This window comes from Heterostelium album (genome assembly GCF_000004825.1).
Source record: "Heterostelium album PN500 unplaced genomic scaffold PPL_contig8, whole genome shotgun sequence".
NCBI lineage: Eukaryota > Evosea > Eumycetozoa > Acytosteliales > Acytosteliaceae > Heterostelium > Heterostelium album.
This window is the reverse complement of record NW_008805085.1, coordinates 924,705-940,876: the sequence shown is the minus strand read 5'-3', so window position 1 is coordinate 940,876 and position 16,172 is coordinate 924,705. Positions and strand designations below refer to the sequence as shown.

General features: G+C 29.1%; 8 protein-coding genes across 8 annotated transcripts; 4 read left to right on the top strand and 4 right to left on the bottom strand.

Annotated features, from left to right (window-relative positions):
- Positions 1–12: 12 nt before the first annotated feature.
- Positions 13–372, bottom strand: PPL_04023 (uncharacterized protein; the record flags this gene model as incomplete). Its single annotated transcript, XM_020574936.1, has 2 exons — positions 13–188; positions 279–372. The coding sequence occupies 2 exons, from the start codon at positions 370–372 to the stop codon at positions 13–15; spliced, it is 270 nt and encodes an 89-aa protein (XP_020435350.1).
- Positions 373–672: 300 nt separating this feature from the next.
- PPL_04022 (uncharacterized protein) lies at positions 673–2,487 on the top strand (the record flags this gene model as incomplete). The annotated part of the gene is made up of 4 exons (XM_020574935.1): positions 673–675; positions 1,147–1,284; positions 1,498–1,529; positions 2,460–2,487. The coding sequence occupies 4 exons, from the start codon at positions 673–675 to the stop codon at positions 2,485–2,487; spliced, it is 201 nt and encodes a 66-aa protein (XP_020435349.1).
- Positions 2,488–3,268: 781 nt separating this feature from the next.
- Positions 3,269–4,065, top strand: ncsA (EF-hand domain-containing protein; the record flags this gene model as incomplete). The annotated part of the gene is made up of 4 exons (XM_020574934.1): positions 3,269–3,332; positions 3,424–3,612; positions 3,684–3,734; positions 3,809–4,065. 4 exons carry the CDS (start codon positions 3,269–3,271, stop codon positions 4,063–4,065), a joined length of 561 nt encoding a protein of 186 aa, XP_020435348.1.
- A 231-nt stretch (positions 4,066–4,296) lies between these two features.
- On the bottom strand, positions 4,297–5,511 carry PPL_04020 (uncharacterized protein; the record flags this gene model as incomplete). Its single annotated transcript, XM_020574933.1, has 2 exons — positions 4,297–4,361; positions 4,662–5,511. 2 exons carry the CDS (start codon positions 5,509–5,511, stop codon positions 4,297–4,299), a joined length of 915 nt encoding a protein of 304 aa, XP_020435347.1.
- Positions 5,512–5,888: 377 nt separating this feature from the next.
- PPL_04019 (uncharacterized protein) lies at positions 5,889–7,953 on the top strand (the record flags this gene model as incomplete). Its single annotated transcript, XM_020574932.1, has 4 exons — positions 5,889–5,899; positions 6,424–7,592; positions 7,693–7,763; positions 7,840–7,953. 4 exons carry the CDS (start codon positions 5,889–5,891, stop codon positions 7,951–7,953), a joined length of 1,365 nt encoding a protein of 454 aa, XP_020435346.1.
- Positions 7,954–8,074: 121 nt separating this feature from the next.
- Positions 8,075–10,425, bottom strand: torA (tortoise; the record flags this gene model as incomplete). Its single annotated transcript, XM_020574931.1, has 2 exons — positions 8,075–8,635; positions 8,710–10,425. 2 exons carry the CDS (start codon positions 10,423–10,425, stop codon positions 8,075–8,077), a joined length of 2,277 nt encoding a protein of 758 aa, XP_020435345.1.
- A 248-nt stretch (positions 10,426–10,673) lies between these two features.
- atg3 (ATG3/ATG10 family protein) lies at positions 10,674–12,079 on the bottom strand (the record flags this gene model as incomplete). Its single annotated transcript, XM_020574930.1, has 5 exons — positions 10,674–10,931; positions 11,017–11,250; positions 11,337–11,659; positions 11,766–11,836; positions 11,907–12,079. The coding sequence occupies 5 exons, from the start codon at positions 12,077–12,079 to the stop codon at positions 10,674–10,676; spliced, it is 1,059 nt and encodes a 352-aa protein (XP_020435344.1).
- Positions 12,080–12,529: 450 nt separating this feature from the next.
- crtp1 (putative transmembrane protein) lies at positions 12,530–16,137 on the top strand (the record flags this gene model as incomplete). Its single annotated transcript, XM_020574929.1, has 6 exons — positions 12,530–12,545; positions 14,222–14,459; positions 14,626–14,746; positions 14,855–15,736; positions 15,865–15,940; positions 16,109–16,137. 6 exons carry the CDS (start codon positions 12,530–12,532, stop codon positions 16,135–16,137), a joined length of 1,362 nt encoding a protein of 453 aa, XP_020435343.1.
- Positions 16,138–16,172: the final 35 nt, after the last annotated feature.

Sequence of the window (16,172 nt, the reverse complement as noted above, 5' to 3'; positions counted from 1 at the left end):
TTTTATTTACAACTAAGCATTCAAATTGGTTCTTCTTGGTTTGAATTCCTCTTGAATCTTTTTGACACTCATCTTTTGCATTTGTTCAAATGATTGGTGTCCACTTTGCTCAGCTTTAATAATGGCTTCACTTTGAGAGGACAGTGACTCATCCCATGCCTTTGGTGGTACAGTGAATAATCTTCCATCTATTTTCAAAATGTATTATTACAAATAATAATGTATTAGTAAAATGTTATTTTTATTGGATAACAAATATTTATTTTTTCAATATCTACCTTTTCCTCTCTTTTGTCCTATATTCTTTAATGTTTGTCTTCCAGTGACATATGTTCTAATTGAACCAAATACAGATTTATTAAGTGAATTCATTTTCGAAAAAGAATTATTTCTTTGAAATTTTAAAAAAAGAAAAAGAAAAATGAAAAGATAGAAGTTTATATATATTATTATAAATATTAATAAAAAGATTAAATAAATTAGTTTTAGTTGTTTTTGTTTCTAGTTTTGTTTATATATATTTAGAATATAATGATGTAAGAATACCTACAAAAGTTATCTTTTTATAGTCAAACTTAATTTGTAAATAAAAGTTTTATAATAAGATGTTTTGAATTATTAATTTAGAGAAAAGCGAAAGGTTAAAGTAAATGAATGATTATTATTATAAATATGGTAATAGAAAAGATTTTAGATCAATTTACTTCTTATTTCAGAATATTATTTTAATTAATAAAAAAATAATTTTAATTATTAATTGTTGTTGTTGTTGTTTGTTGTTTGTGTAATAAGCAAGAAGGTGGCGACTCACTCCTCACTAGAATATTATTTACAAAAGTTGCTTATTGTTGTTGTTGTTGTTGATATGTATATTATTTGGTTTCTTGCCTGATGCTGCCAATTTAGTTTTGTTGTTTTTTCACTAATGGATGACTACACTTTTGTTGAACTTAAGTTAAATTCAATACAATTAGTTGTTACTCACAAAAGTAGTGTTGAAGTAATATCCTTTCTTTAATTCTGGTGTCTAAATGTTTGTTTCGTTGGTGTTAGTGTTTGATGTTATCCTTACTTAATTAAATGTTTTCACTCGCTTTAATTAAATTGGGTATAAATATTTTTACAATTTATATTAAAAATAAATAGATGAATGAATGTAAAAGGTACTTGAAAATCATTGGATATATGAAAAATGAACTTTTTATGTTAATTATGAAAAGAGTTATTGAACACTCTTTCAAGAATAGTGTTGGTGGTGTAAGAGTGTGTGTATGTGGTGGTAGTGTAAGTGTGGGAATGTTAATCTTTTATGGAAAAATATAAAAGTTGTGTGTATAAGGTGAACTGTTCATTTTTTTTTTCGTAAATAAAATAATTTTAAAATAATAACAGTAGTAGTAGTAATGAAAGTTATATAACATATATTTCTAAAAATGATTGAATGTATGAATCATCTTTTTTGTTTTTAACAGATGTATGTCTTTATTTTAAATATAGATATTTGTAAACTATCAACGAATGAATAGCGAGTAATTGTTAAAATAAAGATGCTATCTCGATAGTAGATAGGTATTGAACAATAGAATCAATTATTATGACACTAGGGAAAATTAAAAATTCATTGTTATTATTAATTGACAGGTGAAATGAGATGATTGTCAACAGTGTGTTATTGCATTAATGACTGAATCATAGATTATTTAAAACCAAATAGATTTAGATTAAATTGAAATATAAATTTATTTTAGATGACTTCCCGAAAAAAATATAATTTATATAAAAAAAAATAAATAATATATAAATAGAAAATGGATTTAATAGTGAATCTACAAAATGACTAATAAAACAAATAATTATTTTATAATATTACCCTTTCTTCAGAGAAATAAAAGTATATCTAACTACCTCTCTGTCCTATCAATATAAATATATATAAATATTTATTATTTACAAATTATTTTATTTATTATATAATCTATTTTTTTTTAATTATTATAATAATACTATTTTGTTTATAAATATTAATTTTTCAAGTATTTTTGATTGTTATTGCTTTGAGGTGTTAATTAATATTGTATTTATAATATATGGAAGATGCTCAGTGCTTAGATATATTAGTCAAAACATTTTTTTATTTTTTCTCCAAAATCTTTTTTACCTAAATAGGGAACAATTATTAAAATTGATTAATTTGAGGAATATTCAATTATTTTATGTATTAAAATTTTCAAAAAATAGACCATTTTGGGGGACAAGATGTTCCATGGAAGGATGGGGGAACTTAAATAATTTAATAAGTTCCAAACAATTTAAATAAGATGCCACATGTTTTCAATTTTGGTTTATTATGAACAAATTTTAACATTTCAATTCAAAAGAATTCTTTCTAAAATTGGATAGCTTCTAACTCATGCCAATGATATTTTAAGAAAAAATAAAGTTTGAAGATATTTATCAAGTCAAGAAGACTTGGATAATTTAATTTGATTTTTCCAAAAGCATTTTTTTAAAATAGAATCAATTCCTTTTGACACAATCTCGACCATATCATGTTTCTCAGGAAAGGAGAGTTACCATTTATCAAAAATGTTCATATTAATCTCCATATTCGAATGATTTAAAATCAAACATATCCACTATTGAAACAAAAACAAACTTGTTGTCTTTCAATTTTTTTATAAATTATAATTGATTGTTCAATCAATAAAATATATCTTTCTATTTGTTATAAAAAGCAAATATCAAGTCAGGAGTTAAAGTCTGAAAGACATTCAGTTTTTTTTTATTGAAATTAAAAATTAAAAAAATGTGAATATTAATGATAAGGTTTAGCAATTTTGAGCATAGTTATTTTGGGTTGTCTATTTTTGTAAAACAGCTTAATAAACAAAGATTAACAAGTAAACGAAACTAATCAATAAATATAACCAGTGTTAAATAAAAAACTATGGTTATAAATTAAACAACAATACAATAATAAAAAACAAATAAATATAACCAAACACTTATAAAAATAAAAAGTATTTAAATACAAATGAAATAACAATTGTTAATAATAATAGTTATTCAGAAAGATTAGTTAAATTAGCTAGCTATTTCTCACACTACCTTTTTTTTATTTTTATTTTCAAATTCATTGTATTTCATTATTTATTTCTCTTTTCTCTCTCTCTTATTTAACTCTTGATTATTATTTACATATTATCTAAACTAAACAATCAAACAATCAATCAATCAAATGCTTCTAAAATACTTTGAAAAGTTAATCATGGGAAATCATATAGGCAGTCTAAAGAAAGAGGAGGTCGAACAACTTGTATCATCCTCACATTGTATGTATTTAGTTTGTTAATTCATTCCAAGAGATAGTATAAACAATACAAAACTAACTATTGAATGTGTGTATTCTTGATGATCATTTAGTTGATGCCAAAGAATTGAAATCATTGTTTAAAGACTTTAAAAAGGATTCACCTGGTGGTGGTGTCATCGGTAAAACAGAGTTTAGAGACATCATGACACAAATGGGTATTGCTGATACATTCTTACACGAACTACTATTCAATGTTTTCGATAAAAACAAAGATAATACAATCAATTTTCAAGAGTTTGGTAAGTTTATACCTATAATAATCAAAAAGAGAAAAATGATTAACTAACTCTTTAAACTTTATTATTATTAGTTTGTGGATTATCAGTTATAACAAGAGGTACTCCAGAAGAGAAAATAGAGTGTAAGTTTAACTTATTAAATGACAATGAAAATGAAATGAATAAGTACTTATTAAAAATTACATTTGATAATTAGTTGCATTTTCATTGTACGATTTAGATGGTAATGGATATATAACAAAGAAGGAGATGGAATCAATATTGGAGAGTATGTACAGGTTGGTTGGACCGTTCGTAACATGCAGTGGAAAGCGACTCGATCAACAAGATATGATCGATGACTTTTTCGAGAAGATGGATGACAATGGTGATGGTATGATATCACTCGAGGAATATAAAAGAGGTACTTTAAAGAATCCTGATATCATTCAAGGTTTAAAGATAATACAATAAATAATTAATATAATATAAAATGTAAATAAAAAGTAATCAACAATAAATATATATATAGAGATTATATAGAATCAAATCAATTCTCTTTCTTTTTTTCTTTTCTTTTTTTCTTTAAAATTGGAGATAGATCTATCTATTATTATTATTATTATTTATTATTTATTAAACAAAATTACAAAAAAATGATATATTTTTTTTAGTTATTATTATTATTATTATTATTATTATTCATTAACTTCTATTATTATTATTATTATTATTATTCATAATGTAGAGACTAGTTACGTTTCTAATCTCTTTTTAATTATTATTATTATTAGCTATAATATTTTCTTTGAATACTTTATAGTTTTGATGCCATGTAAGCTTTTGCAAAGTTAATAAGATCTGATGGTGTCATGGGTGGTGGATTGATTACTTTGTAGAGGTATGAAAGATAGAGAATAAGAGTTGACAATCTCAAAAATCCAAATCTCTTCTTATTTCCAAAACTATGAATATATTTAGCAACAGAGACCGCTATTTCGTTTGTTATAAATGAATGATAGTTAGTTAGTTGTTTTTACAATTAGTTATGTCTGAGCGATCGATCTTACCAGTGATTAAATTTTTATCTTTCTTGTTCATGAATGAGATTACGTTGAGTATGGTGATGATTAAGAGTGATGCGATTTCTTTGACGTCGAAACGGTAGATCGCTACAATGAGATCGAAAAATACAGAGGTGAGCATACGGAATCGGTGGAACTCTCTGAGAATCACTGGGATTGGTGTGTGTGTGAGGATCATGATCAGTACGTTCATCATCGATTTGATCTGATCGAGATTCATGTTGGCTGCCATTCCAATGATCGCACCCATATTGAGAGGGAATCCTTCTTTGCTCTCACGACGACGCGAAGACGAACCACCGCTGCTACCACCACCAGTTGCTGGCTGTCCATTGGAGTTGTACGATGCAGCTTTATTAATGTGGATCGGTGCAGCCTGACGTGGCAGCGACTTGGCGGCTTTGAGCTTGGTGAGCTTGGCAGCGACACCCTGTGGCATCAAGTAGTTGTTGAGGTTGGCGGCGAGCATCGTCTCGTTGACGCAATCGAGTTGCTGTGCGGCATCGCCACTGATCTTCTGTGACATGTCACGCAGCGAACGGAATTGCTCCTCTGAAATATATGGTTGGAACAGATCGATGGCGTCTTTCGCCGCGCCATTATCGATACGCTCGATACAATCGCGGAACACATCGACCACCGTCTTCAACACTGTGTCAACCACACGTTGTGGATCGTTGATGTCCTTCGATTGCATCTGTTGTTGATGCAAGGGTGTCATCTTTAGTTTCTGTTGTTGTTGTTGTACTTCATATCGCAAGTTCTCCTCTATGATTTCATCGTCATCCACCACAATATTCAAACTGTTTGCTAAATATTTAACATCATTATCCATGATTATTTTCTATATATATATATATTAAATGATTGTTGAGTTGAATTCAACAAATCTATCTTTTTATTATTATTATTATTATTTTACTAAAATCGTCAAAATTTTGTTTTGTTTTTTGATATTATTTGTATGTTTTTTGATTTATTTTTTGGTAAAATAATTAATCTATCTGAATTTTTGATGAATTAACAACACAAATACAATAGAAACAACACGCAAAATGTAGTATTGCAATTAAACAAACGTTGTTTGGTAAAAAAAAAAAAAAGCACAATTGATAAAAAAATTAATAGCAACATTTTTTTCCCTTTTTATAATTTTTTTTGTATTTTTTCTTGTTTTTTTTTAAATGATTTTTTTTTCTGAATCGTTTTGAAATGAGACAATGGTAAGATTTCATTCATATCTCATTTTCTATTTGATTAATGTAATTTGAATATATATACAATTAAAATAGCCAATCGGGTTATAGTTTTATTTTAAATAAGACCAACAATATAATGGTGCCATTGAGGAGCAATTAATATTAGTTTTGTAATGAATTTGAAAAAAAAATTGTTTTATTAGATAAAGATCTTTTTAAGAAACAAATTTAAAGTATGTATTTATTTTGAAGTTGCAGTGATATTGGCTCATCTTTTATTTTATTTTATTTTATTTGGTTTGAGGAGCTTCACAGTCAGTCAATTCAATAATGTTAGTTGGTTTGACGCCCTTTTTCAAATTTTTTTTTGAATTTAAAATTTTTGTAACGGTTCATTCATGTTTTTTTAAAAATTAAAATGATTTTTTAATTTGCCTTTGACACAGTGAGTGATGTTCTGATCAATCACATTATTAAATATTACCTTTATTTACAATATTTATATTTATTTGAAATTTAAATATTTATTTATTTATTATATTAGTTAGTACTTTGCAAAGTCATTGGAATTTTATAAATGAAATGAAATCAAATGTTATTCCAACTACAACTACCAATAGTAGCAGCAGTAGTACAACCACCATAGTTACAAAGAATAAACCAAATATTAATAGTAGCAATCATCATAGTCAGATCAATACTAGTACTATGACTGGTGGTGGTGGTGGTAGTCAGAGTAAATATAGTAGTTTAAATAGTATTAGGAGAAGAGGAAGTAGTAGTAGTAGTGTTGGCAGTTCTGGTTCTGGCTCTGGTAGTACTATCACCTCCTCTTCCACCTCCTCTTCCAATACAGAGAATATGGATAATGCATTCGAGTTTGATGCACCACAGTTCTTTGATTTCCAAATATCAAACATCGATGACCAACAAAATAGTTATAGCGAAGCCAGCAGCAATACTAGTGTCAATTGGTCTGAGCAAATCAATCTACTGAAAGGTGATACATTTACATACGATGAAAAAGTAGAGAGTGAACTGAATGATTGGTTTTCTCTCACACATCCATTACACGAAAAACAACGAATATTAGATAGTAATAATAGTAATAGCAATAATAATAATAGTAGTAATATAGGTAATGAGAATGATTTAGGTAGCAATACTCATACCAACAATAATAATAATAATAATATAACACCAAAGAATAGTATGGGAAAGAGAATTAGTAGTATAAGAAGATCTTCTAAAATTTTAACACCACCAAACTCAACTACACCATCATCATCATCAACAACATCATCATCTTTATTAAAGCCAATATATAGTGGTGGTGTTGGAACAACCAATAAATCAACAACAACTTTAAAGAGATCAAGTTTAAATATAAATAGTGATAGAACCAAGAGATTTAGTTTAAATAATAAGGAAAATAATATTAACATTGTATCAACAACAACAACAACACTATCCTCAAAGAAGGAAGATTCGAATTCACATTGTTCTACGACAACAACATCAACAATAACAAAACCACCATTTTCAGCAAAACCTCTTTTAAAACCTACAACATTACACAAACCAATAGCAACACAAACAACAACCACCACCACTGCCAATAAACCACCTGTAATTAAACCCAAGAAAACAACAACAACAACTTCGAAATCATCTAAAAAAGACGATGATATGGATGATAGTTTGAAAGCATTACTTGGTAAGTTTTTGCAAAGCTATTCTATTCTTAAAAAGAATGAATTGATTAAATTATTAAATTAACTGACTTTTATTTAATTGGTATACCAATATTTTTAAAGCCCAACATAATAAAAAGTTTAATAAATCTAGTTATGAACCTAGAATGTTTTCAGTGAAAGATGTCAGAATGGTAAGTTATAATATATTAAAGTATTTTATTTTATTTTTTGATGTTAATAAACGAGTGTATCTATTTCATTTTCCAGTGGGAAAAACATTCAGGACAAACTTGGTACTCATTATCGATTCCTGACAGAGAGCTGGCAAATGAGTGGATTAGAGAGAAGAAAAAAGAGATTGATCAACAACAAAGTGATTAGTGTTTTTTTATTCTTTCTTGTATTCAACAAAAATAATTAAAATATTTAATTTAAAAAAAACAAATCAAATCAAATCAAATCATCAATTATTTATTCTATTCTAATGTATTGTAATTCTAATCTACTCTATCTCTGGAAACATTCCAACTGCACCATATTGATTTAACTCGAGTAGTGTTGATATAAATTCTTTTTCGTTGAACTTCTTGCCAGACTCTTCGAATAGTTTGATGGAATGTGATTTAAGATCGTTGTACTTCAATCCATTCTCATTGGATTTCAAGAAATTCCATATCTTTTTCCACTCGAAAAGCATGTCCAGTGAGTAGAACTGACCGTCGAACAATCCAACCAAATAAATCGTTGGATGGTCATATATTTCCTGGTTGAATGACTGTGAAACCAACTTTTCAAGACCATCGTGTAACTTTTGAATTTCTCTCTCAATGATTTTTTTGTTATTATACGATACTTCCAACTCTTGAATCTTGGCATCGATATCCTCTGAAAATGTTTTATGTAGTTGTGAGAGTAATGAATGATTGATTTCAATAATTCTGTAAGATCTCGATGGAATGAATGTAAACAAAGCCATTTCATCACTATCTAACTCCTCATCTATGGAAACAGACAATTCTTCAATCCAATAATCCATTGAATCTTTTGTTTGTTGAACTATTAACTTTAATAAGTGATACATAATTATATGTTAGTTATATAAATGATATTTTCGTAATTGATTAGTTAGATACATACATTTTCAAAATCTATTAAATGTTTAAAAATAATTGGTAATGTATCTGTTAGAGAGTTTAAAAATTGATTAAATCTGTTGGAAATCGACTTTCTCTGGTAGAAAAAGGTTGAGTTGGAAAAATGAAGTATAAGTTCATCCATTGATTGGATGTTTGGCAACATTAAAAGCTTTCTTTCAATACAATATTCTATCATTGTGGCTGTAGCAGGAATACATGATATCAGACCTTCGTGAACCTGTTTCGATGAGAGCAACTCTGCTTTTGGATCTTGATTGATATTGAAACCGTTGGCGAGCATAGACGGATTTAAATAGTTTTTCGCCTCCAGCATGAATTCTTTGGTCGGTTTCTTTTGGAGTGATCTACAGAGATGTTCCAACCGTGAAAGGTCACTCGCTGCCGACTTGTCACCACTCATACCATATTGATAGTACACCTGGAACTGACGATTTGCTTCTCTCATCAGTAAATCAACCTTCAACCTATTATCTCTGTTTTGTAACGATAACTTTGTATCCAGCTCCAGTGTGTCGAATAGCAATTGGTCGAAACACTTTTCAATGTATGCTCGATAGCCTCTGATCGTATCGATGAAGTATTGTTGTTGATTTCCATTGATTTTCGAGAGTGCCTCCAATACTGTAACGAATGGCTCCGATTGCAATCTGGAGTGATGTGATTTCACGTATAGCATTGTGTCGGTGACAGAGTTCAATTGGCTCCAATCGAGAACAGCCGTTGGATGATGCATAAGGTCGTCTGCCTCCACTCCATGTTTGTCTAACGAATTCAATCCTTTGAAAATCTCTTGTTCCAACAACTCCAATTCGCCATTGAAATAGCTAATTGCTCCTTTAATTCGCTTGGCAACATCCTTCACATTAGCGTCATCGGACCAATCCAACAATTCCAACGCATGCCAATGAATAACTGGCAGCAGTTCGTTCAGCTTCGCACCCAAATACATCTGATACTTTGTCTGATCGGAACACCAATAGAAACGACACCATCTGTGAATCATTTCATGTGCGGTCCACTTTGACACGTGGGCAGGATTGTAGGTGGCGAGCTGATCCTCCTGGTGGAAACTTGAGTATTTCGGCATTTCCAACTCACCCATCACCCATTGAGGTGCTGTTTTCATCAACTCTTGGCAGGTACGTTCATCCTGCTCTGCCTTTACCGCCAGCTCTTGTTCGGTGGAAGCTGTCATACCACGTGATCTAGTCGGTGACTTTGATTGTCGCTCCAACTGCTCTTTGCGCTTCAACCTCTCATAGTCATCCATTGGCGTAATCACTTTACGAAGCTCGTGATGACTAAAAGAAACACCTGCATTCATTGCTAAAATCGACGATCTAAGATTAAAAGGTGAAGAAACAACATCGGCCAGCGGTATATTTAAAAACTTTGATATCTTTTCAATCTCATCCAAGTGCTCTTTACTTTTCTCCAAAGACTTTCTCATCTCTATCAATCTATCTGCTAATTGATCATCTGATAATCCCAATAGATAGTTTCTTCTTTCTGAAACACCATCTCTATTATTGCTGCTGCTGTTGTTATTATTATTATTACCAGCCAATTTTATTCCATGATAATGAGTTGTACTATAAAATCTTAGACTACCAACTAATATATTATTATAACATTTTAGTGATGATGATGATGTTGATTTATAATAATTATTTAGAGAATAGGTAAATCTATTCATTTTTGTAAAAGATTAAAAATGCAGTTGATCAAACGTGATCACGATTTCATCGAAAATTTTAATGCAAAAATAAATTAAAAAACAAACAAAGATTTATTTATTAATCTTTTTTTATTTTTTATTTATTTAGTTGTTTGTTTGTTTGTTTGTTTTTGTTGTTATGATAGTTTTTTTGAATTTTTATATAAAATTATATTTATTGTTGGCATCCATCACTGGTGGGATGATGAGGTGGTAATGCCGTTCAATTATGTATCAAACTCCAAAGTGAAATCATATTCGATGGTTGGGATGACAACAGAGATAAATTTAAGGAACAAGAATAAATATTGATCGACTCTTGGTTCTTTTCCGTTTTCAGATTGTTTGGTGATCAACTTTTTCATGACAGAGGCATGTCTGCATGGATGAATATAGGCGAAACTGATACCAAGATGTGGATGTGAATCAATTGTCACTGTCTTGTGAGCATGATCCTCAGAGATATCTTCAAATATTTCCTCTGGCTAAAAATAATAATAAATATAAAGTTAAGTTAATATCATCATCATTATAAAAACAATTTCATTTCATTCGAAATCACACACATACCTTTAATGGCTTTCTATTTTCATCGTAACCAAATAACCATACTCTTGGAGTCTGATAGTACTTATCATATGTAATACTGATGTCATAGGTACGAGTACGCAGAATATTATCATCATCACCGACACTGCTATTGCTATTTGCATTGCCAGTTGAACTTTCTAAAGATACATTATTATTACTATTATTATTATTGTTATTGTTGTTATTGGTTTGTTGATTTGATTTCAAAGTAGACTATAAAACAAAATAATTATCTATGTTAATATGATATTTGATGATGTGGTGGTGGTGATGATGATTGAGAAGCAAAACAAACTTACGGGATCATCTTCAACTAAATTATCATCTTGGAAATCCTCCATATCTGGAATGTCACCGTCTTCATCTTCATCGTCATCGTCAGAAGTTGGCTTTGTATTATCTATAGTGGTTGGTTTTGTGGTGGTTGTGGTTGTAGTGTTGTTTGATTGTGATACTTTGAGTCCCGACATATCCTTTTGTAAATCTTGTTCGATGACTCCATCTGGATTACCAGATTTTGGTGCAACCCATTCTTCATCGTCCTCTCCCTCCAACTGTAATATATCTGAAATAGATGCTCTAGATTCATTCTCCAATGATTTAACTCTAGAGTAACATGGTACTATTTATATATATATATATATATATATATTATATTGAAAGTTAATATCTATTAATTAACACTAACAAACAATCAAATTTGATTATATGTTGTTTTTAAAACTTACCATTTCTAGTTAAAAGAAACTGCTTTTCTTTTGGTAAAAAATTAACATTTCTTGATGGATCACCTGATTCCCTAATATTATTAAAGTATTAGTTAGTTAGATTCGATTGATGTTGGTTAAATGTTATATGATATGACATACCAAGTCCAAGTGGGACACATATGAGTCAAAAGATCACCTGCCTGTACAAATTCCTCTGGTGTCAAAACACCTTCATCTAAAAACTTTGATGTTGAAAGTGTTGGTGTCACCTTCTCAACAGTCTTCACATATGCTTTATGAATCGATTGTTGTATTGAAGTAAACATTGACATCTTTTTTTGCTTTACTACTATCTATCTATCTATCTATCTATCTCTATCAATATCTACTTTATTTCTATATGCACACAATAATAATATCTTAATTATAAAATAACAGTACTTTTAAAAATAAATACTTTTTTAAAAAACTAACACAATAAATAAATAAAATAAAGTTGTATAATAATAATAAATTAAAAATTAAAAACTTAATCTTATAGGGTTGAGTAGGTATTGTTGTTGTTGTTGTTGTTGATTATGTTTAATTACTATCTTCAGGAAATATATACAAAAAATTTTTGCACTAAAATTAAATAAATAAATTTGGTTTTTTTTTTTTTGCCTTTTGAATTTATTTAATTTTTTTTTTTGAATTAATTTTTTTTTTTTTTTAATAATTTGATCAATTTGTTTTATTAATTTTTGTCTTGGTTATTAAGAACCATCACAAACCCCAAGAATATGAGTAACAATGAATGTATTTAATTTTTGTGAAATAAATCATGTACTATTTAATGTCACACCTTCAACCTGAAATTTCACTTATCACAAGGTGTGAAAAAACAAGCAAGCAGCAACACTTTCGTGATCAACAATTTGTTGTTGAACCTTTAATTAATGATGTCTCCTTGTCTTGCCTGGTAAATGGTCAGATAAATTAATTATAGTTTGAATATTTTTTCGCGAAACTCTCTGAATTTTGAGATAAAAAGAAATCATAGTTTTGTTTTTTTGTTTTTGTAAAAAATATCTGTAACTATTAATCTGATTAAAATTAATAAGTAAAAACTGACCATCCTATTCTATTTATCTAAAAGTATATGAAATGTTGGTCAATATTAAATTTAATCGCTAGTGGAGAGCATCATCATTTTAATCAAATCTTATCTAAATGAATCAAAGTTGTTTTAAATTAAAAAATAAAACATTGTTACCACTTAACTTTCCAAAAGTGTAAAAGAAATCTCTGTTCTATATTGATATATGACTGGTTGAAAATAATTTTTAATGCCAGTCAATCAGAGAACTCATTTATGAATGTTGACGGTTGACAGTGGTAAATATTAATTGCCCCAGAATCTTAAATGGTCAAACAGGTTTTGAAACCATTGATTCACCACAATCATGTTTTTTTTTTCAAATTGGTATTCCAAATTTAAATTTAAATTTAAAAAAAAATAATTAACTAGTTGATCAATTTATAATTTCAAATCAAAGATTAGTCTTATATTTTAAAATAATAATATAATAATAGTGATAAAAATAATACACATTAAAAAAATAAACAATAAAAAGAAAGAAGCATCACATAGAACAGCAGCAAAAAATCATAGCCTGAAAAAAAGTTCTGTGCTTCCACACACAACATTAGAAAATTCTTTTTATAATTCAAAAAAACCTTTTGGTTTATATTTTTCGTTTCACATTATTTTTCAAATATTTAATTTTTTTTTTAGTATTTTTTTGATATCTAGATAATATTACTATTCATTCCCATTTATTTTTATAAATATTTATTTATCTACACTCTATTTATCCATTTTCCAAATATTATTTTATAAATAAATAAATAGTGACCAATCAGATAATCTAATCATATTGTAAAAAAAACAACAAAATAATTAAAAAAAAAAAATAATAAAAAAAAACAATTTTTTGATTTTTGATTTTTTTTATAAAAAAATAAAGCATCAAAAACGTCAAAGTCAAAATAAACAGGTTTTTTTTTTGTTTTTATTACATTTGATTGGGAATTAGAGTCATTATTTAGAGTTGTCTGTCATTCATAGAAGAAATAATCAAATAGTGTTTTTAGTCAGTTTAGTTTAGTTTTATTTATAATATTTATATTCAATACGAACAACAGCTACTATAATCACTTCTTTCTTTCTTTCTGTAATCAAACAAACAAACAAACAAACAAAACTCTCGAGAGTCAAAGAAAAAAAAATCAACAAAAAAAACAAAAAAAAAAAAAGATATTATATATTTATTTATTTTTTTTATTTGCGCCTTTTAAATATATTTATTTAATATAATTATAAATAATAATTAATAATAATAATAGTAATTATAATAAGATCTCTGTATTCATATTTGTAAACATTTTAAATCAAATCAATCAAATCAAAAAGTAAATTTTATTATTACAAGTAATGGGAAAATCAGAGAAACAACCTCTTCTCCAAGATGAGGAGAGTGAAATAGGTATCGACCAACCACAAGAATCTGGTTGGAAGGAAAAGTTGAGATCATTTGGTAGATCAATGCTCAAGAAGGAAATGTTGACCGTACTCATCTACTCTGTTTGTTACGTCATCTCTGGTGTAATTAACAGTATTTTGCTAAAGTTGACTATGAATTCTTTCCAAAATTATGGTTTCTTCTTAAAGTATGTGTTGTTGAAACAAAACAAAACAAACAAACAATCCATTTATCAAATCAATACAAATCAATTCCAAACAACAACAACAACAAATCAAATCGAATCAAATCTAATCAAATCAAACGAATAACAAATTGAACATCTATTAACTAACATTCTATTTAAATAATAGTCAATTGACAAACTATGGTTTCATTCCAATTTTTGGTGCCGTAGTTGCATATAAAATTATGTTCACTAACGATATTCCACAAGAAACACGTGATTTCCCAAAGTATAAGTTCTTAATTATGGTAAGTAAATCAGTTATTATTATTATTATTATTATTATTGTTTTGTTGTTAGAGTATGATGATTGACTAAATCGAATATGATCATTAATAAAATAATAATAACAACAGGGTGCTTTGGATGCAGTCACTGGTTATTTTGTAGTTATTGGTGGTATTTCAACATCAGGTCCATTACAACAATTGTTGAATCAAGCAATCATTCCATTCACAATGTTATCATCGCTCGTCTTTTTGAAGATGAGATACTCGTGGATTCAGGTCACTGGTGCTTTGGTTATTATTGCTGGTGTCGTTGTATCGTTGATTCCATCACTCACCGGTAAATCCGACGCCAACAACAAGGTCTTCTGGAACTTGTTCTATTTGATCTCTATGATTCCATTTGCGCTCTCCAACATCTACAAGGACATCGGTTTCCAATCGGTACAGGACATGGACGTCTGGTACCTTCAGTTCTACGATTCCTTGTTCCAGGGTATCGTCGGTACCTTCCTCTTCCCCATCAACAATTGGTTGCCACCACCAGGAGGTATCAAGTTCAAGGACATCATTCCATCGCTCCGTGACGGTGCCGAGTGTCTCGCCGGAACCAACACCATCACCATGGCCAGCTCCAACAACACCTGCGATTTGCCAACCACCGACTTCCCATGCGACAACTGTCACAACGCCTACATCATCATCATCATTTACATGACAATCAACATTGTCTACAACGTTTTCATTCTTTTGGTTATCAAGCATGCCGGTGCCACCGTCTACTCGATCGCCAACACTCTTCGTCTCCCATTGACTAACATTGTTTTCTCTCTCAAATTCATCGTCCCAGTTTCCATCTACCAAGCTTTCTCTGGTCTGTCAGTTGCAGGTCTTATTATTATTTTGCTAGGTCTTGTTGGATATCGTATAGGTTCTATGATCAAGGCCAAACAATCCGGTGAGGATGGAGAGGTTAAAGTTATTCCAGGTTTAGGTCCAGCCGGTGTTGAAGTAAGTAACAAAACAACAACAACAAACACTTTCTTTTGTATTTTCTATAAAATAACCTATGTATATTAATACAACTATTTCTTCTCTTTTACTACAAATTTATTATCTATCTACTTATTTATTTATAGGTATTACCAGCAGGTCCATTACGCAGACCTTTGATCGAACCAAAGTCGCCAGAGCACCTTAGAAACCAATTCTTTGGTAAACTCGGAATCCAAGTCCCAGAAAACAGATATAATATCCTTTTAAACAAAGAAAAATACCAACAATAATCTTGTTGTGTATTTCTTCAAAACCAAACCCTAACCCATCAATTGCATAACAAAATAATCCCCTTAACCACATTTTCTTATTTCTTTTCTCCTCTAGCACGCGGTAGACATGCTGTCAATGAATAATCAGATAGTGCCCTGTATAATATCTTTACATACCA